At 40.7% G+C, this 25,088-nt stretch overlaps 1 protein-coding gene and 1 long non-coding RNA gene across 2 annotated transcripts in view; one reads left to right on the top strand and one right to left on the bottom strand.

Annotated features, from left to right (window-relative positions):
- Window positions 1-240: 240 nt before the first annotated feature.
- On the bottom strand, window positions 241-11,954 carry LOC117526461. Its single transcript, XR_004565292.1, has 3 exons — window positions 11,944-11,954; window positions 10,314-10,319; window positions 241-421 (listed from the first exon to the last, which is right to left on the bottom strand). It is a non-coding gene; the product is annotated as an uncharacterized LOC117526461 (long non-coding RNA).
- The window catches only part of sgms2a (sphingomyelin synthase 2a), a 36,205-nt gene continuing 16,487 nt past the window's right edge, over window positions 5,371-25,088 (top strand). Inside the window, exons 1-3 of the mRNA XM_034188522.1 lie at window positions 5,371-5,531; window positions 16,104-16,613; window positions 19,813-19,930. Coding sequence (XP_034044413.1) covers window positions 5,398-5,531; window positions 16,104-16,613; window positions 19,813-19,930 — 762 coding nt within the window. The 5' untranslated portion in view covers window positions 5,371-5,397. The remainder of the gene's footprint in view (window positions 5,532-16,103; window positions 16,614-19,812; window positions 19,931-25,088) is intronic.

Genomic DNA, 25,088 nt, shown 5'->3' with positions numbered 1-25,088 from the left:
ATCAGGCTTCAAATTAATTACATAAATCATCATAAATTGTAAATCTATGTAAATTTGATAACTATTTTTATATTTATTTTGGCAGTACCTGTACCTGGATGTGTTGCTGTGTGTGGTTAATTTTTTTATTATTATTATTATTTAAATTTTTATTTATTTTGTATTTTGTTGACATGTAAAACAAACAAATGAACACAAATAAATAAAACAAATAAAAAGTTAGGTTTATGTATATAAATAATTACAAATCAACCACTGTACATCTCAAGATGTCTTGATCAAAGCATCAAATGCCACATTAGACAGTAGACACAGAAGAACAAAAACTGTCCCATTGTTCTGTTATGGCCTCATTTTTCCCATTTAGTCTTCCCAGCATTTTCTTACACTCTGCATTTTCAGTCATTCTCTCTTTCCATGTCTCTTAGGTTTAAGAGGTTTAAGCCTTCTTTCCACTGTAGAAAACCTAGACTATGTAGTAGGAAACAAAACCTGGACTTTGTGCTTCAGACAGCTTCATGAGAAATGATACGTGAGATATAAGTTTATGTCATGAAGTCTACGTGAGTCTATATTACGAATACTTACTGTCAACAATACATGTAGTGAACTTTAAGGGATCACACAGTCAAATAAGGTGCCCCCCACCCACCAGTGGCTTCCTTTAAGACTTCTGTTATATGGCTGGGGGGGCCTGGTTGCCGGTTTGTTTGTCTTTTTGTTTTCCTCCCAGGTGGCGTGCATTTGGGACTGAGTGGCTGTGTTGCTGAGGCTGTCAGGACCTCACCCTGATCACCTGCGACTCGTCAGGACTCACAGCTGAGGTGCATCTGGATGGATTGGGGCATGTTGGCATTTAAGACTGGAGTGCACAGTGTGTATTTGCCAGAGACTCGACCTTGTGACCAGACGGGTGAGATCGTCGTCTTGGGAGCCATCTCATCAGCAGCGGACGCTGAGAATGTCCAGGTTTGATGCAGGGTCTGTGAAAGAGGAGGGGGTGAGGTCTCACGCTCGTCAGCACACTTCCTGAGGTACGTTGGATTTTGTGACTAACAGTTATACAGTCAGTAAATGTGGTGTCCCTCACACCTTATTGTATTGAGCTGTATGTTAGTCATGTATCAGCTTCCACTGCGGTGGAGTTTTGTGAACGGGATGTTCCATGCCTGCAGGTTGGGAAGCTGATCAGTAATCAAGCCAGGAAGTGTTTGCTGTTTGTACACCTTTAAGTGTTCTGTGTGTAGAGTGTGGACTCACATAATGGTTCCTTCTTTCACAGACTCGGTTGTTGCGGCCACCTGGGGGGTGTCGGCGGGGTCCTTGGGTCCGAAACAGCTTCTGGCTCCGGACCGTTAGCGCTGCTGGGAGCGCACCACGCCAGGCCGCACCTTTCTGTTATTACATTTTCACTGTTATGTATTAAATTCAGTTAGCCTTTGTACCGTGCTCTGCTTATTTCATACTGGGTCCTTCAAACGCTGGTCGGTTCTCCGAGCTGCGTCCGACACATAACAACTTCTTTATGACTTCATCGAGAAGCGTCTTATACCAATCAATCACAATATTCTACTGATCAATATGACTTCTGATCAAATCTCTAGCCACATTGGTAGTGGAGATATTATGGTAAATGTGTTGGATTTTGATTGTGTTTTGCTTGACCTTTGATTAATCTGTTCCAAAAGTTAATCATCTACACAAACCAAGTAACATTCCCACCATGTGTGATGAAAATCCATCTGGGCTTTTTTTTAGTTTTGTTCACACACAGTTATACACACCAGATTACAATACCTTGCATATGTGGTGGTATACAAGGTAAAAAAATAATACAACGTATGGTGACAAGTTTGTATAAATAAATAAATAAATAAAATCTGTGCATGTCATAAAATGTTGAAGAGGCCTGTGGAATGGTTCTGTTGGTCAACAGGAAAGAAAAGAAATGTAATAAAATGTAATATAATGTGTTTTTCTGTGCATGATCCAGCATGATGAAGGTAGCTCATTGTTGACGACCAAGCAACTGTTCCGTAGAAATATTCTGTGACTTGGAAATGTTAATGTATATATGCATCCCTGATATGTCTTAAGAAAACTGGCTGGAGAAGTGATTTTTTATTGCTTGCTAATACCTGTCGTGTATATTTTGTGTCCAGAATAGAATAGCCTTTACATAAATTGCCTCTCATTTGTGACTGGATTCAAAACTTTCTGATGGGCCGTCCACCAAGAGTGAGGGTTCGACCGAGACGTGGCACAAACATGTTAGGACACAAATGCAAAGCTCACACTGCATGTTTAGGAGTAAGAAAAAAGGCTTTATCTGTCATACGAGCCATGGTTCGGTACATAGGTGGTCAATCAGCGAAGCAGACAAAACAGGCAGGAGTAGGCAGAGACGTGGTCCAAAAAACAAGCAAAGTACTTAAACACAGCGAGGCAGGGTACAGAGGCTGAGACAAAAACAAGGTCAAAACAAGGCAAGGTTGAAACACGGGCAGACAAAATAACAGGACTGTGGAAGGCTGGTACACAAAGAAGCAAACTAGTAAATAAAATGACAAACCTAAAAAAAGGGGGGGGGGGACAACAATAAAACACTAAATTTGAATGGAACTCACACTGGCAAAAGAAAAACAGATAATGTGATTAATGACTACAAAGATAAGCAGAGAATCAAACTAGGGACAAAAGCATAGCACAAAGAAAGACATAAACAGAACCAAACTAAGACTTAAATAAATCCTGAGAAACATAAAACAGATGATTCCATATAACACAAAAGAAAAACAAACAGGTGAAACAACTAATGATAATACAATGAAGAAAAACAAAGGCTGGACAAAACCGGAATGGAATTAGACACATGGCTCAAGTATAATACATAAAATCAAAGACTGAGGATCAAAGACAGAGGGCACATATACAAATAAGAGTCCAGACCATAGCAAGAGCCCAGAACGGGCCAAATCATGACACCATGTATCCTCCTTGAGGTTTTCCTGGTATGGCGTCATGATGCCATGAGTGTCATGGATGTCAAAATAGTATTTCACACATGTTAATCATTTAATTATTCACAGTGGCATATGTAGCTTCATTGTTTGATAGGCAAGATTGCTTCAAAATTAAACAGATATTATATTATGATTGATGATATATTTGATTTCCTGCAATGGCAAAAGTGGTTGGGAGTGATCGTGTGGCTGCAAGAAGTCAGGTCTGTTCTGTACAACTCTGTGGCCACTGCCATGGAAATGGCTGCAGCAATTCTGAAAAACCAGACATGCAATCAGACACTGATGAAGAGCATGACTTTGATGGGAAAGACAGCAAAGATGAGTTCAGTTCTGATTCACTGGTACTGAAAAATGAAACATTTGATTTCCAGATGGCTGACGATGGATCATTTTGATGAATGTGACTTCAATCATGACTGAAAATACACAAAACAAAAATCCCCTTAATAACCTTTCGTGTAGGTCTGATTCGAACTGCAATACTATATTGTGAACCCAAGTCCCAAGTTTGAAACAATTGCATAAAACACTTATCCTGGATCATATAAAGTCATCTTCAAGAGTATTTTGTGGTTCTTCAACTTTCCAGTGAAAATCCTTATAATTATCAACTATGAGATAACTCAACATGATGACATCATATTATGAAATCATAAATGAAGTCATGACATGACATTTACATCAATGTTCCAAAGCATTGTATGGCTGTTTAATAAACAAGTAATCAAAAATATACCCTTGAATACAAAATTTTATATCCGGATGAGGCCATTTCTCACGTAAATATAAGCTATGATGTCATAACCGTGAAAGCTCAATGAGGATACAGGGGGACTTTCTGTATGTTATCAAGACTACTGAGGGGAGAGCAGACACCAAATTTCAGCTTTTTACAAATTTGTCCCGACCTTTTTGCCCATTTTGACTGGATGAGGCTGACTTCAGAAGACAGAGGGGCGATCCTGCTCCACTAAAGATCAATGGGTACTTCAGGTTTCTGTGGGTGCACATTGCAGATGACCTAACATGGTCTACCAATATGTCGGCAGTTATCAAGAAGGCTCAACAGAGGCTTCATTTCCTCAGATTACTGAGGAAAAACCACCTGGAGGTCAAACAACTGTTGACCTTCTATCACTCCACAATAATAGAGACCATGCTGGCGTACTGCATCATAGTGTGGTACGCTGGCTGCACAGCAGGAGACAGGAAACCCCTGCAGGGGTGATAAAGACCGCTCAGAAAATCATCGGATGCCCCCTGCCCCCTGGCTGACATCGCCACCTCTCGCTGTCTCACCAGGGCTAGGAAAATCCTGTTTGACCTCTCACACCCTGGTCAGAGTCTCTTCAACCTTCTGCATTCTGGCAGGAGGTTCAAGAGTATAAAGAGCCAGACAAACTGTTTAAAAACAGCTTTTATCCATGGGTCATCAGAATCTAGAACTCGGATACTGGCTTTTAAAGAGTGTCCAAACCAATCCAAACTGTGCCTTGTGGTGTTTGCTAACTTTTCGCACTTGCATGTTAATTTACGTCTATTATTTATTACATCTTTGTTTTTTAATTATGTACAATATTGTTTTCAATGTGCAACATGAGAGATGTTAACCAGTTTCATTGTGTAATTTTGTATACAATGACAATAAAGGCTATTCCATTCTAATACCTGTCATGTATATTTTATGTCTTCTTTTTTTTTCTCCTTACAGCATTTGAAGGCAATTTTTGTAGGTGTTGTTCAGTAACTTTGGATGTGCTTTAAATATTATGATTGCACAAAATTATATATATTTTTAATTCTATAAAAATACAATTCCAATCAGCACTGCATGGAGTATTTATGGATAGGAAATTTACTATATGCTTTTAAAACACCCATATTTGATTCCTGGAAATGTGCATAATATGATCCATTTAATGTGCACTTACCTGTATTATTAAGAAATAAAAGTTCTGAGAAAAGCAGCTATAATGTCAGTTTTGCCCCATGACATAAACCTCTACTGATCTGCAGTCAGAATAAGGAAAGCATTTAAAAGCACATCCTCTTTAAACTTGGGGAATTTAATTATGTTGAATGCACGAGTAACTCAAATGTATTATTCACATACACCCAGGTCTAAAAGTAAATGAGTGACAAAAATATGTTTAAAAAGATTTCTTATTTTGGAGAACCTGCAACCAACTGGTTAAATAAAAATAGACAAAAAAAAAATCTGTTGTGGTGTCTGTGACACTCTAGCCCTCTTTAAGATGAGAAGATTACAGAAGACCTATACGTATATTAATAGGAAGCACAGCGGTTAGCTGATTAGAGACAGTGAATTAAAGGGACACGAGAAGATACAAAGGCTGGGTGGGATGTGAGCATGTGTGGACTGACTCTGGGGAGGAGCGCTTCCTTAAAACCGAGCAGCATTGTGGATGATGTGACAGAGCAGCTTGAGCAGAGAGGACACAGCAGAACAGCTGCAACTACAGCAGGAGACAGCGGGAAGCCCAGGTAGGATGCTGTGCAACATGTGGCTCAAAATACACAGAGATCTGATTCTGATTTTACAGGATGTATGTGCTACATGTGGTGAAAGTGCTGCTGCTGCTGCTGATGATGATGATAATTTTGTCAGTCCTTGAAATGACTGTATAGATGCGGATTGTGATTGCGTCCATCACAGTTTGAATCTTACAGTATGTTGCAGCAGAGTAAGACTCACATACGTATATAGATTCATGCTGAAAGTTTTTTTTTTTTTTTTGTCATTTTGGCTCATTAGAGATTATGACATCCTTTCATTGCATATGCATGATTTACAGATTAAGTACATTTGTTTTATTAACAGAACCTGCAAAAACCCTCTATTTTCTGTGTTATATGCTTGGTGCATGGCTGTGAACCCTGTCTATTTGATTTCCTTCCATCACAATCATCCAGATGTCATTTTCCAACTACAGCAGCTGAAAACAAGACAGCTTTAATTACAGGAGATGACCTCTTCCCCCACCCAGCAGCCCTCTTGTGGAACATGGTGTTTAACACTGTGTGTGGGACCACTGTACTAAACCCCAAAAGTAAACTTCAAAACCAGCCGTGCCACTCACATCGTATGTGACACGCTGCCCTGTAATGTTGTACGGCCATGAGAAACTCCCAATCCCGAACCTGCCATTATCCTACCCTACATGTGGTTAAGACGCCCAGAAGACTGCAGTGGTTGCGTGCACAGTTTGAACAGTTCGGTCTGCACACTAGGCTACAGATATATTTATGTTTTGTCAGCAGTGAACAAGTTTTGTTCATGATGACATTTGCTTCCTGTCATTACCTCCACCAAAGTGGTAATGTTTTCAGTGATGTTTGACTTTTTGCAGGATTACACAAAAACCAATTTTCATGAATCATTGTGAAATTGTCAACATTTTGTGGATGTTTTAAGATCTTGTACAGATCTTCTTGAAAAACTATGCAAAGTAAATAGTTGCAAATTTAAGGAAAATGGGATTGAGTGCTCATACTTTTGCCAAGGTTCTAGGGTTAATAGTTTGGCGGTGGCGAGTGTTTTCACGTCACACACTGGAAAGAACACTTTGAGGATCTCCTTAACCTTACTGGCATGCCCTCCGTTGAGCAGGAATGGAAGACTCAGGCTGATCTGGTGAAATCACCCAAGCAGAAGTCACTGAGGTAGTCAAAAAACTCCTTGGTGGCAAGTCACCAGGTGCAGATGAAATTCGTCATGAGATGTTGAAGTGTCCAGATGTCGTTGGGCTGTCACAGCTGACAAGGCTTATACAATGTTGCATGGAAGTCGAGGACAGTACTTCTGGACTGGCAAACTGAGGTGGTGGTTCTCATCTTTTAAAAAGGGTAGTGGAGAGTGTCCTCCTGTTCTCCATTTCTCAGCCTCCAGGAGAAAGGCTGTGCCCGGGTGCGAGAGAGGAGACTAAGAATGTCAGTCAAACCGCAGATTCATGAGGAGCATTGTGGGTTCCATCCTGGACAAGGAACAGTTGACCAGGTCTTTACCTTAAGGATATTAGAGGGGTCTTGAGAGTATGACCAACCAGTCTCCATGTGTTTTGTGAATATGGAAAAGGTGTATGACTGGGTCCCTCAGGGTATCCTGTGGGGGATGCTGCAGGATTATCAAGAGCCCAACGTGTGATCCAGTCTCTATATGAACAAAGTAAGAGCTGTGTCCATATTCTCAGGATTACATTGGACCTGTTCCCGGTGGGTGTTTGACTCCACCAAGGCTGCCCATTGTTGCTAATCTTGTTCATGTTGTTCATGGAACAATTTCAAGGTACAGTCAGGGACTGGAGGGTGTCCAATTTAGTGACCTCAGAGTTGCATCCCTGCTTTTTCAGATGATGTGGTTCTTTTGGCTTCATTTGGCAGTGACCTCTGATGTGCACTGAGCAGATTTGAAGGAGTGAAGCAGGAATGACGCAACTGGGATGAGAATCAGCACCTCCAAATCTGAGACCATGGTCCTCTGTTGGAAAAGAGTGGATTGTTCCCTCTGGGTCAGGGGAGGGTCAGGACACTGTACCGGACTGTCGTGGTGAAGAAGGAGCTGAGCCAGAGGGCGAGGCTCTCAATTTACCAGTTGATTTACACTCCTATCCTAACCTATGGTCATGAAATTTGTTTAATGGCCGAAAGAATAAGATTGCGGATACCAGCGGTGGAAATTAGATTCCTCTGTTGGATATCTGGGCTTACATTCTAGAACAGGGTAGAAGCTCAACTATCTGAGAGGCACTCTGAGTAGAGATGCTGCTTCTTCATCAAAAGGAGTCAGCTGAGATGATTCGGACATCTAGTGAGGATGACCTCAGGTCATCTTTCTAGGGAGGTCTTTCAAGCATATCCAACTCAGCCCCGTGGGAAGATTCAGGACACACTGGAGGGATTAGAGTTATAGGAGGGAAGAGTTACAGGATGCCAACTCTGCCAAGCCAGAGCTAACTGTTTTACTAAAGTTTTTTAGGGGGGTAAACTTTTGCTATGTCCATCCATCCATTTTCTATACCCGCTTACTCAAATTTAGGATCACTGGGGGATAGAACTTATCCCAGCAGTCATAGGGCATGAGGTGGGTTACACCCTGAACAGGAGGCCAGTCTGTCACAAGACAGTTTTGCTTTATGCAAAATTTTGACAATTTTCACTCCACCAAATATATATTAATCTCTCCAAGACTGTATGCTGTGTCGGTTTTGCAGGGAACTCCTAGTTGTAATGGTGGTGCCAACATGCCTCTTTGGTTTCATGGTATGTGTAGGTCCATCTATCATGTACCATCTATAATGGTACCCAAAAAATATCTAGAATTTTTTGTGACTGTGATGATAACAATAAATACTTATAAAATGCGTTTTGTAAAATTCTTTGTACAAGTAGGCATTAATTGTTGCTTACTAATGACATCAATGGACACGATGTTAAAGGAAAATGGCTGTTACCGGTATTTATTTCCGTAAAACTTAAGCATTAAAGTAAAAACATAAATTACACTTTGATCCAATGAAGTTTACTGAGTGTGTTATGCAAGCACCTTATCTTAGCTTTTCTTGGCAGCTGAGTTCTTCCTTTTCCTTGCTGTGGTTAGATTGCAGGCGGTGAAACATGTTCACTGTCAAACTGTTTTACAGCAACAGGTTTCTGACATATTTTGCAGATTGCCATCATTTGAGCAACATCTGTCATTTCAAATCTAAACCACCTCAACATAAATGAAGTTGAACTACATGTAGCAACTAAATTTTCTGAGGTAAACTGAGTGGCTGGAGGTGTGTGCATGTCTTCTTCTTACCACAGTTAAACTAACGGTGATGCTGCTAATGAGAGCTCATGTGATTGCGAATCTCTGCTCTGTTGCAATGTTGTCAGATACAGATGATGATTTCCAGTCCAAAGTCTGTTCAAAAACAGCCTTCAGCCTACAAAAGAAAATTAAAAACTGCCCAAACTGGCAACATTGCTCTTATACTCCAGTGCAACTTATATATGGGTTTTTCCTCTTCGAGAGATATTTTTTATAGGTGTGACTTAGATTCTGGTGCGAATTATACATATTATTATAATTATATATATTAAATATATAATCCAAATTGCGGCTTGCAATGAAAGAACTCTTTATTAGCTTTGTAAAAATATACAACAGTCACAGTCTCTAGATGAATACTTGTTTAACTGAAAACGTGTTGGTGTAACAAAATCGAGAACACTAAAGCCCCCACCACACATAGGAAGAATGTGCAGGAACCAGCCCGACATGGAAAATATTGTCATAATCAGACGCAGTCAGGAGGAAAAGAGGCGTGGTCAGCAGTGTCAGAACGCATCCAGATTACCTCGTCCACACCTGCCGATGGCATCCAACTGCATGTAGACAACAGGTAGATGACACAGACTGCTGTCAGATAGCCATAAAAGGTGTTCAAGACTGCCCGAGGTGTACATTATTATACGTGGCACGTGCAGGTCATACCAGCAGGTTTGTCGTGCCAGATCCATCTCAAGGTTCCCTCATACCAGCTCAAATCATTTCGGATCCTGTTTTGCTGCCATCAGAATATGTAAATTGCGGTGAGATGGTGCTCAGATTGCACATGGACCGCCGTCGGATAGGTGTCCCATCTCGACGGCGCCCGGAGGGTTTTGAACATGTGCATCACACAAGGGGCTGCCAACTGATTTTAATCAACTGTGCGGATGCAGATGGGTGTCAGAACGTTCTCAAACTGAAACTGGACACTTTTTGGATGTGTGCCGAATCATCATTCTGACGCCATTCGGCCTCATTCTGGTTATGTGTGACGGGGGAATAAGAATCTTGGTTCTTTGTATTTATAAGCACCTATAGAGGTACCATTAGTTGTAATTTATTTGTGAATATGATCATGATTATTAAGGCACATTACCAAATAATGTATTAAATTTAATATTTATTATGTACATACGTACATCCATCCATCCATCCATCCATTTTGTTCTGCTTTATCCGGATTCGGGTCGCGGGGGCAGCAGCTCAAGCAAAGCCGCCCAGACCTCCCGATCCACACACACCTCCCCCAGCTCCTCCGGGGGAACCCCAAGGCGTTCCCAAGCCAGCCAAGAGATGTAATCCTTCCAGCGTGTCCTGGGTCTTCCCCGGGGCCTCCTTCCAATGGGACGTGCCCGGAACACCTCTCCAGAGAGGCGTCCAGGGGGCATCCGGAAAAGATGCCCGAGCCACCTGAACTGACTCCTTTCGACGTAGAGGAGCAGCGGCTCGACTCTGAGCTCCTCCCAAGTGCCCGAGCTCCTCACCCTATCTCTAAGGGAGCGCCCAGCCACCCTGCGGAGGAAACTCATCTCGGCCGCTTGTACCCGCAATCTCGTTCTTTCGGTCATGAGCCAAATCTCATGACCATAGGTGAGGATCGGAACGTAGATCGATCGGTAAATCGAGAGCTTTGCCCCCCTACTCAGCTCTCTCTTCACCACGACGGTCCGATACAGCGACCGCATCACTGCAGACGCTGCACCGATCCGTCTATCGATCTCACGCTCCATCCGTCCCTCACTCATGAACAAGACCCCGAGATACTTAAACATACGTACATGTTCATTTATATAAAAATCTTTATTTGAACATATTCATTATTTTGGACATCTGTGTTGGAAAGATTTGAGTTCAAGCTTTATCCCGTCCCATATCACCAATGTACCATACAAACAAAACAAAAACAAACAAAAGGTAATATACGTAAACAATTCTATAGAGATGCCTTTGGAGGGGTCTGCTGCTGTGATACCTCTATGTAACTATATGTATGTCACTATGTTATGTGTGCGATAAACTGGTTTTCCATCCAAAGTGTAAACTGCCTCACACCATATGACTGCTGGGATAGGCTCCAGCCCCCCATGGCCCATCATTGGAGTAAGCGGGTATCGAAAATGGATGGATGGATTTGAGAGAGATTAGATCAATGGCAAATAAGTAGTATCTAGACAAGTGCACACTAGATGGAATCTGGTGCACACCAGAAATGATCTTTTTGGCACAGTTGCAGTCTGTTGAAGACTAAATAATTTGTATTGTGCACAGATGCAATTTAGTTTGGAATAAATCATATCTGGATTGCACAGATTCAATCTAGTCCAGACAAAATTATATTTGGTGTGTACAGATGCCCGTTATTGCAGACTTAAGCTGATCTCCTATTGCCGATTTATGACACCCAATTGTGCATGTTTTCTGCTTGAATGTGGATTTGGCTGCACAGTCACTTTGATGCCAGGTTACAATTAAAGGCTAAAATTAAAATACAATGCAGTGAAGAGCAATGATCAGTGTGTGTGTGTGTGTGTGTGTGTGTGTGTGTGTGTGTGTGTGTGTGTGTGTGTGTGTGTGTGTGTGTGTGTGTGTGTGTGTGTGTGTGTGTGTGTGTGTGTGTGTGTGTGTGTGTGTGTGTGTGTGTGTGTGTGTAAGATGGTGCATTCATCGACTCACTGTTTGTTGACTCATATATATTCATAATCCCATGAAAGGCATAACGCACTCAGAACACACTTATCAGATGTTAACAAATACATTTTAGCTTTGTGGTCACATGTTTTTGCGACAGACATTAGAGCGTAGACTGCACATAGTACTATTGTGGACATGCCCAGAATCTCATGGGGCTGCACTGGTGCACTGGCTGCACTAAATGGAAGCAATCTAGTGTATAAACAAGTATAATTCTTTGCCTGATTTCCTCATTTTTGGAATCGGAATGTCAGTCACAGCCAAAAATCAGCAATGGGAGGATGCCATAAATCTGATTTGATATGTACTGGTGTGATCTAGTACAGAATAAATTCTACCTACTGTGCACAATTGGAATATAGTGCAGACAAAAACATATGCAGTGTGCACAGATGCACTTTAGCACAAACTAAGTTATATCTGGTGTGCACAGGTGCAGTCTAGTGCAGACTAAATTATATTTAGTATGTACAGGTGTACATAATAAATGGTGTCTCCTGGGCACACATGCAACCTAGTGCAAACTAAATTATATCTGGTGTGCACAGGTATTATCTAGTGTGGAATAATATATTTGTTGTGGACAGATGCAATCTAGTATATAATAATCTCTATCTGGTGTGTGCAGATGCAACCTAGTGCAGAATAAATTATGTTGAATGTGCACAGGTGCTATCTAGTGCATAATAAAATAATTCTGGTGTGCTGAGATGCAGTCTTGTCAAGACTAAATTGTATCTACTATGCAGAAGTGCAATGTAGTGTGGGGTAAATATTATCTGGTGTGCACAAGTAGCAATCTTGAGTGGATTAAATTATATCTGGTGTGCCCTAGATGATATTTGTTGTGGACTAGGTGATGTCTGGTGCACTCAAGAAGACATCAATTTCACTCATGTATTTAACAGTAAGTATAGGTTGGGAAGCACATGCCAACTTTGCAGTGTGAGCAGTTTTTAGAGGGACAGAACACCTCTGACCTCACTTATTTTTAACCCTCCCTTTGATTAATATAATCCACATGTCACGAGAAGAAAAATGAGCGGGCACCAATGCTAACATGTTATTATGATGGCCCGAAATGGAATATATGCCCTGCTTATCCAACAGAATAAAAGACAGCCTTTGCTGCAGTTGGCTGGGTTGTCTTGAAATAGCCTGTGTGAGTGGAGGCGGTCAAGCTCTCCATTATGGTCTCTGACTGAGTGGATATGGGTTTTTTTCTGCCAGTTTTCCATCACTAAGCTTCTCTGTAGAGCGCTTGGTCACTGGGTGGTGGGAAAACAGTTCTGTACACGATGGAGGAGGGGACCAGTGGAAATGTAGTCTAATGACCACACTGTGCTGACCTCCCCCATACAGAACACAGAGAGCAGTCTCTTAGTGTAGTGTCAAAGCATAAATCATCTCAGAAGCCCAAAATATCTCTCCCACTTACCTCTATTTGAGAGATAGATTGACTCAGAGTGCAACTTATACAGTGACAATAAGGGGTCCTTATATAACATTTGCATATGTAAAGGGGTCCTGGACTAACAGAAAATACAACCTAGAATCACGAATGGTATAACAGAGACAAATGTTGTAATCGGTTCATTTATTTCATCTTTTATTGCTGATCTTGTTTGCCAACTCGCCCACTGACTCTGTAACCCTGTCGTCGCCCGTCAGACTATGTGGTCTGCTCCGAATAATCGAAGGCGAACCGGCTCAGACAGCACTCCATCATAAACCTCCCCCCCACCCCCCACTCTAATAATATTTTCCTAAAAATTGATTTGGAGGAAACTGAACCTTTCAGCAGCTCTCATGTACACAATGTCCATTTTTCTTATCTTGTCGTTTTTGCTGGCGCGCCAACTTTGTTTCCAAGCAAACATACCGTTCTGCATGCATCCCAAATGACATTTATTATGATCCATTTCAGGGCTGCCGGCAATCTCCTCTGATCCATTAAAGCCTTTTAGACATGAAAGAATGAAAAATATCACCAAAACAGTACTCTGTCATGTCATTAACTGGGGGGAGGATCAACAAACATTACAGATGTGCTCATCTCCAAATGTGTTTGTATTGGGTTTTACTGTTCTATGCAAACAATATCTGACTCCTGCTCCTTCTCTGTATTTAGTAATTCAAGTATATTTGAATAATCACATTTCTCTATGAAAACTGTAAAAGTGAAAGGCGAAGGCAGTGCATGAAGAAAGTCTCAGCAAGGATCCAAAAACTGCCACAGCGGTTGTGGTGAATGTCCAGGGAAAGGAAACAGTTACCAGTGTTTTACCAGGCTGTTACAAACTCAGAATAGCTGTTCAGTTGAGAATGGACGTCAGTGCCATCATGAAAACTGCATCAAAAAATGTCTGTTTTTTTTTCCATTTCTAATCCCCAGGATAAAAAAAAAAAAACAGAAAAAAAAAGAGTAACTAGAAGGGCACCCTGAGTGCATACCTCTGCAATAGCGCAAAACTCCAACCTCAGCTCTATTTATTTATTTTTAAAGATGTTCACTCAGAGCAAATACAAATTACTGATTTACAATGCAACCACCATCACAAGCTAACTGTTTATAATGTTAAGCCCTGGTTACACAGAACAATGAACGATAAATAATGAGCTGTGTAGTGTGTTTTTTTTTTTCGTTTTGTATGAGTGGAGTTATTCAAGAAATGTGGGAGAATAGTGGCTCTTAGAGGCAGATTATGCGGCTAATGAGGATCATCTCTGAGTGTGGCGTTAATTTCAAGAAATTAAAAATTTACCCAAAACAGCGCAGGGAGATTTGTATTCGAGGTACTACGAGGACAAACGAGGATGTTAGAGGCACGTTAGTGGTGAGTACGAGGCTATTAGAAGCCCACTGTCCGAGTACCGGAGAGGCTACCTGCAACAGAGCAGGTTCCACTCTGAGAAAGCCCTGTAGCCTTTTTTTTTTTACATCCGTTTCCTGCAATTCCTTCGGAAGAACATCATGTATGTGGTGCATTATTCGAATAATCACTGAAACTTCTGACAAATCCATACATGGCTCATTATTCATGGCTTTATTATTGGGTGTGACCAGGGCTTTACTGAATGAGGTAAGCTAACACACTCTCAGTAAACCCCAACTTGAAGTTTCCTACTTGAAGGTAACAATGACATTAGACGTGTCCAGTAGCACAGAAAGGATCCCTGCAGAGGTGCACATGCTCAACACCCAAAATTTTGCACACTCAGGTTGAGATACTCAAATTGCATATTCATTAAAGAAAATGTGTTAAATGGTCAATACATGCCATTTTGCTCATTTTAAAAGGCGTAATCCATTGCACATTTTTTTGTGAGCACTATGATGTTTGTGTGTATTTATCCACACGTAAACTTTTAGTGAAACAGGCTCGAAATTATTTCTACTCCAAGCCATACAAAATCTTAACAAGTTTGCCCATTCATTCCTTAGTGTTTGAGTCGCCAACAGTCTAGATGTTAGGATCTGCTCTGGCCCGGGGTTCATGTCCGGGTTTTCCCCCTATTTTCATATTATTATATGTTGTCATGTAAGTCTTGGTTTGGTTCTGTTCATTTCTTTACTTTGTGTAATGCTTTGTTACTGGTTTTATTCTGTGTATCATTTATTTATGGTTTAGTCATTCATTGCATTACCTAGTCCCTGGTTTTGATTTGTTCATCATTTATTTCCTATTCTGTCAATAGTTTGTTTTGTCATGTTTAGTGCATTCACTTTCCTGTGTCACGTCCTCTCTTTTTAGTTATTATCACTGGTTTTCCACTCCTTGACTCGCCACCTTAGTTTTAGTTTCGCCCCCTCTGTTTTGTTCGTGTTTATTATGACTAGTCAAACAGGTCACATTTTGCACCGTTGGTGTTTCTGTCATTTGATTATCTTGCCCCAGTTCACTTTGTTTTTGCCTTACTGCACTCTCTTGCACTTACCTTTGTCTTCCCTTGTCACGCCCCCTTCCAGCACTCTCTGCACGTCTGTTCCTCATTTCGCACTCTGATTCTTCCACTAGTATTTAAGCCCTCACAGTCTCACAGTCCCTCACCAGATTGTTGCATTTCGCACTTTCCTGCCTCACGCCATTGTTCAGTTGTGCCTTGTTATATTTCTGATCTTGCTAGTGTTACCGACCTCTGCCTCGTCTTATCCCTGAACTCTGCTTGTTTTTTTTTTTTACTTTGCCTCTGCCTCAGCCCTGTGAACTCCTTGACACCGTGTATTTGGAACTTTGCTTGTTTTTTGGACTCTGCCTGAGCTTGCTACCTCCCTGTACCTCCACCACGTTGATTGATTCCCGGTGTACCGAACCTGTTGCCTGCATTTTTCTTGATCTACACCTGTGTCTGTGAGTCTGCATATGTCTCCTTCAACCTTCAGGGCCAAGCCACCACAAGCCATGGCACTAACAAACACAAAACTATGCACAACAGAAACATAACTTCCTTGCTTTGTTTTTTCTTTTGGTGTCAGCAGGATTGTATGATTTCCAAACCAAGACTTGTTTTTTTTTTAATTTCCAACCTTTTGTTGTGTCTTGTGGAAGTCACAAACGTTCCAACCCAGAGGAGGAGGAGGCCTGCGAATGGACAATGAAGGTAGCCATGGAATCACCAGAGCACACAGATGAGAGAGACTCCGTCGCTGATACTCGGGCCCCGGAATCGGCGAGCACCACCGTGCCCAGCGACAGTAAAAGCTGCCCTGTACACACGTCTAACAGAGACGATTCAAAGCGTGTTTTCCCCAAAGGTATCAGGAGGCACAATGACTACGTGAAAATCTCTGTCCCAGAAACCAAAGTCAATCATCATCTACCCATGGAATGGTGGAAGACAGTAGTTGCTTTCTTTTATGCTGCTTTTAACTTGGTCCTGACAACAGTTGTCATCACTGTTGTCCACGAAAGAGTGCCACCTAAAGAAAACAGCCCACCTCTGCCTGATAAGTTTTTTGACTATGTTGACAGGGTCAACTGGGCCTTTACAGTGACTGAGATCAATGGTATGGTTCTGCTGGCCATCTGGATGATCCAACTGTTCTTCTTCAGATACAAGTAAGAAGCGCTGGAACTCTCTATAGTGCAAGTATTGTAAGTCATTATGCTGTCCATTTCTTCATGTCTCAATTTCTTCAAAAGCAAAATGGTGCAGGGTTTCGTTGCTGCTGATCACAGTGACTGACAATTCAACAGATGGTCAGGACTTTAAGGGAGGTTTCCCAGTGCAGATTTTTAGCCCCAATTTCTATGCCAATGTAAAAATTGAGGATATTGAATCAAACTGTTTACGAATTGTATGTAATCACAGTTTTTAGTATTACCTACTATTTTATATTAAATTACATATAAGTGTAGCAGTTACTGCCGAACACACCCGAGTACATACGATTTCCATCACGACTGTTACTTCCACATTTTCCAACACTTTTGAAAAAATGTAAAATGTCCCTATGAACATCTCAAAACTGTCCTCTGTTGAAGAGTGTGACATGCTTTTCACGGGTTTCATGTTGCAGGGGATGATCAAAATGATTCTTTTTCAGAGAATGGTAGGTCCCCATTTACTGCACATTGTCCCCAATTATCTACTTTCACCTGCTTTTGCAGCTCGGATCTGCACCAAGTAAATCTAAGTATTCACTTTGTTGGATCACAACGTTACAACTTTGTATGATGATTTTCTTTCAGAATTTTCATAATGTTTTACAGTGTCAGTTTTATGATCAGTTACACCCAATTTTATTTATTTATTTAGTTTTATTTTGTAAAAATAACAGGGAAAAGTAGAAAATGTCTTCAGCTTTATTAAAAATACAATTCAAAAATAAAATAAACACCAGTCCGAATGAATAGCATGCATATGAACATGTACTTATCTCAACACTGTAAGCAGACGAACTGCACAGAAGTCTACAAACAAACCATGAACAACAGCGACATTAGCCAACAAAACATATTCTTATCCTGTAACACCATTAGTATAACATTATTACTGTAAATTGTTGCACAATGTTCAGTGGCAAAAATAAAGTCTCTGAAAAACATATACATGTATGAACAAAGTATGGAATCCCCCAAAAGACACAGTTTGTGACCACCAGTGTGGCCCACTGATCTCTATATAACACTGGATCACTCACTGGCCAATATTTTTGAAGCAAACCGGCCGCCATATTACCACTCCGATGTTCCGCTCCTGAACGCTCTTTTCTATTGATCTTTAATGAGGCACACGCAACTTTATTCTTTGTAATTTTGTTAAAAAATACCTTCATGTGCAGTTATAAACTGCGCAAATCGCCAGTTCAAAGGCTGTGGACTAACATTTCACCTGTGAGTATGATAGAAATGGGAAGTAATGAACAATAATTTGAGGGGTTCTCTCCCTTATTCCACCATATAGGCAAAGCTAATGATAATAATAATAATAATAAGTGGCTTATTAACTCAACATGTGTAGCCACATGTATTTTTTGTTGGACTAACTATTTTAAGACATTTATTAGGTCTACTTATGCATAGTTTTGGAGCTTTAGGTGTTGTTGTTACTAGCTTTATTACTTATATTAGGCTGAAGCTCATAGAGCTATGTGTAATAAATGTCATTGCAGGGAAAACTAACTGTCATATGAAATGAATGAAAACTAACTGTCCTGTAGCTAGTTAAGTGGTGTTTGATTCTTTTAGTGCACCTATTAAAAAAAAAAAAATCCACTAATTCTGTATTAGCCATCATGACTTATGTTATCCATCCACTTTTGTTCATGATATGGTACCAATACACACACACACACACACACACACACACACACACACACACACACACACACACACACACACACACACACACACACACACACACACACACATATATAGCGTGCTGATGATTCCACAACACTTGTGTAAACTTTGATTAAAGAATGCTAATTTTTAGAATTGAGTATTTGTCCCAGTGAGATATGAGTAAGTGAGAATAGAATGGAAGAAAGTGTCAAAGAAATAAAAGAAAGAAAGAAAATAAATCAAATAGCTAATCATGGCAGGCATAGATTAGGAGGGAAAAATCTTACATTATCCGAAAAACAAAAATAAGTAAATGAGAGAATCAGCTCAGTTATTACTTGAAATTGTTGACATTGGCAAGATGGCCGCCAGTTTGCTTCAGCAGATTGTATGGAGTGTGTAAGCCAATGAGCTATCCAGTAATATATACAAATCAGTGGTGTGGCCGACCATACGGTCCCCACTAAAAATCGGTCCACCCTGCCTTCCCCCCACCTTCATTGCGCATGCGTCATTTCGGACTGTCAGCAGTGATTATTGCCTCATTTCTGCTTCAAACTGCACTCCACTCAACATCTATCTCAGCAACAAATATCTGAAGCTTTGTACAACAATCATTTCCACATAAAGTCAACATTATTTCATAATAAACAACGGGGGACTGATCAGAGCGCCACAACAGCACATCTGAGACCGACTCGCTGAGTCTGACTCTCTACACCCAAAGCAATCAAAGGGAATAATGTGATTATTAACCATCAGATGACAAAGTAAAACCTCTTAAATCATTCTAAAGTCAGTATTAAGCAGAAACAAGGCAGTTTTAAACAGAAATGGGGTGATAATTGGTGGGTTGCTGCTGACACTCCAAAATGACGCATGCGCAGTGAAGGTGCAGTGACGCAGGGAGGACCAATTTTTGGGGGGAACATTTGGTCGGCGACACCGGGCCTCCTGACAACAGGGAAGACCCGGTCTACCTGGGTAGTTGCCAACCAGAACCCATGGCGGTTCTATGGTGCGGCGGCATGTGGTACTTGCACATGCTGTCATATTTGACTTGACAAAGAGTCAAAGGAGGAAAAAAAGCCTGTTATGACTCTTCAAAATGTTGTTCAGCTCTGATATCCTGTAGCTTGTTTAGAACTTGTTTCTCTGTCCTGGTGTCTCTATTCATTCTACATCATGTTACTGATCAGGTCAGCCACATCTGGCCACTCAGCTGCATGAATAAAAACAGAAACATGATGGGATTTTTTTTCCTAATGTTACAGCATATTACTGAGGCTAACTCACTGATGCCTTGTTGTGTAATCTACTTATGACTATCTATTGACCAGCTGAACAGAAGCCCTGCGCTAGGATAGCATGTTGACTTATTTCACACATCCAGTCTACAGCGTAGTTTAGCTTTAAGATGTCTGCAGCTTTGTAAGAGGTGTTTTTTTTTTTTTTTTTTGTCATTTTGCAGGTCAATAGCAAGCAGGCGATTCTTCTTCCTGATTGGCACCTTGTACTTGTACCGCTGTGTTACCATGTACATCACCACCCTGCCTGTACCTGGCATGCACATGACTTGTGCTCCGAAGGTGAGCAGGATGCAAACGTTAGCTTTTGTTGCTTGGCTGTACACTCGTGTTGTCCTTCTGGGACTCATTTTGCACAGTCACGCAAGAGAGGTGGCCATAAAAAAGCCATTTTGTCTTTTTATTGCCTTAGCACTCAATAATATTGAGGTGCTTCAGTGTTTGATCAAAAATGTGTTCTTGGCAGTTGTTCGTGTTGCACAGAACAGTCAGACAAGTGTGAGAAAGAATCAAATCAAATCAATTTTATTTATATAGCGCCAAATCACAACAAACAGTCGCCCCAAGGCGCTTTATATTGTAAGGCAAAAGCCATACAATAATTACAGAAAAACCCCAACGGTCAAAACGACCCCCTATGAGCAAGCACTGACTGAAAGAAAGTTCACTGAAAGAAGCACAGTGAACATATGTCATGATGAGAACATACGTTCTTCTTGGAAGATAGGGCTGGAAAGAAGATTACAGATATCAAAAAGTTATGTAACAGCTACATTGCCATTCGGATGTAAAACCTGGGCTATAAGATGTGAGCCTCAGAAGAATGGTTAGAATCCCATGGATAGAAAAGAAGACCAATGAAGATGTTTTGGGTATGGTCGGTACAAACAGAATTATTTTAAGAATTTGAGTTTACCATTTTTCCAAGCTTGGTGCTAATGTTTTAGTAACAACATGTCCATGGACATATTTGTCTCAAAAGGAGGTGTGTGTTGCACAACAGATGAAATACCACAGTGATGATACATAATGTAATGTGTCACAAGCGCTATTCATTCTAGATGTTTTTATATATATATATATATATATATATATATATATATATATATATATATATATATTATTATTATTATTATTATTATTACGGGATGTCTGTCATGATTATGGTTGACTGGCACGGGATAATAATTCTCTATAAAAAGAACAACGATGGGAGTGGCTACTCAATAAACAGGCCTGACGTGCCACAGTAACCTGTAAAGATAAAATAAAAATTACCAGGATTCTGTGCTTTTTTATTTTTGTATTTCTGTCTTCTCTGCTGTGTGACAAAAAGGATCTGTCTTGATAGTTATCTCTATGATGTTCTTAATACCTTAGTAAGATTTTTTTGCTGTTTGTGCTCTGAGCAGAAGTGTCTTCTTACATAAGCATGAAAAAACATGTTCCCACTGACTTTTTAGTATGTTGCTTTATTTTTAATCTCCACACTAAAGCCGTTGCACAGTGAGAGAATTTACAGTTGAGTCGCTCACAAAGATGATCACATAATAGGTGTGTAAAAGGTGCAAACAGGTCAGCACAGATAAATTCTGTGTGAATGTTGTCTCTGCTGTGACCAAGCTGACTGCCTTCCAAATGCTTTTCCAAGTGCCAACATACTTGAGATAAACTGCGGAAAACTTATTTCCCATGCAATGGGCCTCATGTATCAATGTTGCGCACTTGTGGCGTAAATTTACGGCGTAAACTTTAAATACACCAAAGTCACCGTGACATGTATCAAGCAGTGCGCACCTGCCCATTTCTGGCATACGCCTGACGTGATCTTGATAAATGCGGCGGGTGGAAACGATCGTAATTATAATAAACACGCCCATAAATATTCAGACTCCCCTTCAGACACACCCTCATTTTACGACATGGAAGTCGGGAAGACGGCAATGAAAAAGAACTCCACCAATCACGACGCGTGCCAATAGAGCATCAAAAGCGGCTGTCGTATCAATTGTTTTGTAGTATATAATCAATAAAGTGTTACAGTGGTCCCTCATTAATCGCTGGAGTTACGTTCTAAAAAATAGCCCATAATACGCGAAACCGCGACATAGTCAGCGTTATTTTTTACAATTATTATAGATGTTTTAAGGCTATAAAACCCCTCACTACACAGTTTATACACTTTCTCAATCAGGCATGAACATTTTCTCACTTTTCTCTCAAACACTCTCACACTCAAACCTTAGTAGGAAAATAATACCAAACTGTTTTCAGGCCCAAACATTTGTTTGAGAAATAAAAATAGAACGTTTTCCTATAAATAATTATAATGGCATTTAGAACTAACAAATTAATTTTAACGATCAACGAACGAGGTCGGACACATAAGAAGTTATTAATAGTGACTGACCAGTATTTCACAGATCGGGCCTCTGCGTCCTGGCGCCGCGCCTTTTCCCACTCACATCTCGCTGCAGCAGGTGTTTGTTTCCGTGTGACAAACACAGTTATGAGTAGTTGTTGGCGCTCTTTTCTCTTCTGGGCAACAAGATTCTTATGAACAGATATGGAGAACACAGAACACTGTAAAAAAAAGGCATGCAAAATTGGACTAAATACTCCGCGAGACTCCGAGGCCACGACAGGTGAACGGCGTTATAGCGAGGGACCACTGTATTCTCTTTTCACATGTCAATAATTCTTGACGTGGATATTTGCTCGCTCAATTAATAAGACACGCCTAATCTGTCAGATTTCTTTATTTTTTAAATGTATTTCTGTATTTATTTTATTGTGACAACCGAATGGAGACGACAAAACCTGGCTGCAGTACGGGCGAATTAAGGGAATGACGAAAGTACAGTTGTTATTATCAATTTCATAGTCTAAAATGATCACACCACATGAAGTTAAGCTCAGCGCTGCTCTGGCTCCAGGCTCGAAGTCTGGAGAAAAAGGCGAGCAGCGCTTTCCTTCCTGTCAGCGCTGTGGCCACGGATCGTGCTCCATAACAATCCCGCAAAGGTGGGATTTGTATTGATTATTATGTAGTATAATCAGGAAAGTGTTATTTATGTAACATATGCATTGATTTGTATAATGGCACTGTTTATCATGTTGATCATCTTCACTTTTATGTGGATTCCAGCGCTGGTTCATTTTGGTGTATAATTTACGCCACCTCTCGACCTGGTGTATATTTTCAGCGCAGCGTACGCCAACGACCACATTGATAAATGCCAAGTAGCGAAACTGTTTTGGCGTACACCCCATATACGCTCAAATATCGCCGTACGCAACGTTGATACGAGGCCCACTGTGATGGAGTATTTACTACTTGTGTATTTCCTGGGGATTGGTATAACCTGAGGTAAGTTATATGGATTGTTTTTCCAGAAAAAAGTTGCTGGAATTTATACTGGCAAGGGAATTTATACTTCAAATCAAATCAAATCAATTTTATTTATATAGCGCCAAATCACAACAAACAGTTGCCCCAAGGCGCTTTATATTGTAAGGCAAGGCCATACAATAACTTTTTTATAGAGCAACAGACTCTTTTTCCAGGCTAAGTGAAGATCTTCTAAATTAGTGAGACGCCATTTCCTCTCCAATGTATGGGTTATCTGCTTTAAGCTGCAAGTTTGTGAGTTATACCACGGAGTCAGGCACTTCTGATTTAAGGCTCTCTTTTTCAGAGGAGCTACAGCATCCAAAGTTGTCTTCAATGAGGATGTAAAACTATTGACGAGATACTCTATCTCACTCACAGAGTTTAGGTAGCTACTCTGCACTGTGTTGGTATATGGCATTAGAGAACATAAAGAAGGAATCATATCCTTAAACCTAGTTACAGCGCTTTCTGAAAGCCTTCTAGTGTAATGAAACTTATTCCCCACTGCTGGGTAGTCCATCAGAGTAAATGTAAATTTTATTAAGAAATGATCAGACGGAAGGGAGTTTTCAGGGAATACTGTTAAGTCTTCAATTTCCATACCATAAGTCAGAACAAGATCTAAGATATGATTAAAGTGGTGGGTGGACTCATTTACATTTTGAGCAAAGCCAATTGAGTCTAATAATAGATTAAATGCAGTGTTGAGGCTGTCATTCTCAGCATCTGTGTGGATGTTAAAATCGCCCACTATAATTATCTTATCTGAGCTAAGCACTAAGTCAGACAAAAGGTCTGAAAATTCACAGAGAAACTCACAGTAACGACCAGGTGGACGATAGATAATAACAAATAAAACTGGTTTTTGGGACTTCCAATTTGGATGGACAAGACTAAGAGTCAAGCTTTCAAATGAATTAAAGCTCTGTCTGGGTTTTGGATTAATTAATAAGCTGGAATGGAAGATTGCTGCTAATCCTCCGCCTCAGCCCGTGCTACGAGCGTTCTGGCAGTTAGTGTGACTCGGGGGTGTTGACTCATTTAAACTAACATATTCATCCTGCTGTAACCAGGTTTCTGTAAGGCAGAATAAAACAATATGTTGATCAATTATTATATCATTTACTAACAGGGACTTAGAAGAGAGAGACCTAATGTTTAATAGACCACATTTAACTGTTTTAGTCTGTGGTGCAGCTGAAGGTGCTATATTATTTTTCCTTTTTGAATTTTTATGCTTAAATAGATTTTTACTGGTTATTGGTTACAAGTGAGTGTGCAATAGTCAGAAAGCCTCACATGGTGGGTCCATGGGGTGCACTCTGGATATAGAGATACACAGTAGCACATTGCCAGACCAAACAAACTGAACTGATCACAAATACTAACAAAAAAGTAAAAGTAAAAAAACAAAACTTTAAATCTGGTTAGTACCAAATTTTCAGGCTGCTTTCACCACTCCTGGCCAGAGCTGGAGTTGTGTGGAGATCAGGGCCCGTATTCACAAAGAATCTCAGAGTCGTCTCAGAGAGCTTAGCCTAAAGATTTCCAGTAAGGAATCTTAGCCTAAGAGTGATCCAGGAAGTGTCTGAGGGCAACTCTGAGCAAGGAGTGGATAGAAACGCTCCCAGGCCAGTGTGGAACTATAATCTCTCACCTAGTCCTGGGTCTTCCATGGGGTCTCCTCCCAGATGGACGTGCCTGGAACACCTCCCTAGAGAGAGCCCGGGGCATCCTTACCAGATGCCAGAACCACCTCAGCTGGCTTCTTTCAGCGCGAAGGAGCAGCGGCTGTACTCCAAACTTCTGACGGATGACCGAGCTTCTCACCCTATCTCTAAGAGTCTAAGGGAGACACTAGCTACCCCCCCCACCCCTCCAGGAAACCCATTTTGGCCACTTGTACCCGCAAGGTAGTTCTTTCGGTCAACCCAACCCTCATGACCATAGGCTTACCTATGAATGTTATAGAATTTACATGCAACTTACATTTTTTCTAGTAGCCAGGTATCGTAATGTTGTGATGACCTTCATCTCAGGCATTAT

Source organism: Thalassophryne amazonica, chromosome 15 (assembly GCF_902500255.1).
Source record: "Thalassophryne amazonica chromosome 15, fThaAma1.1, whole genome shotgun sequence".
Taxonomy (NCBI): Eukaryota; Metazoa; Chordata; class Actinopteri; order Batrachoidiformes; family Batrachoididae; genus Thalassophryne; species Thalassophryne amazonica.
This window is presented reverse-complemented; position numbering and strand designations above follow the sequence as displayed.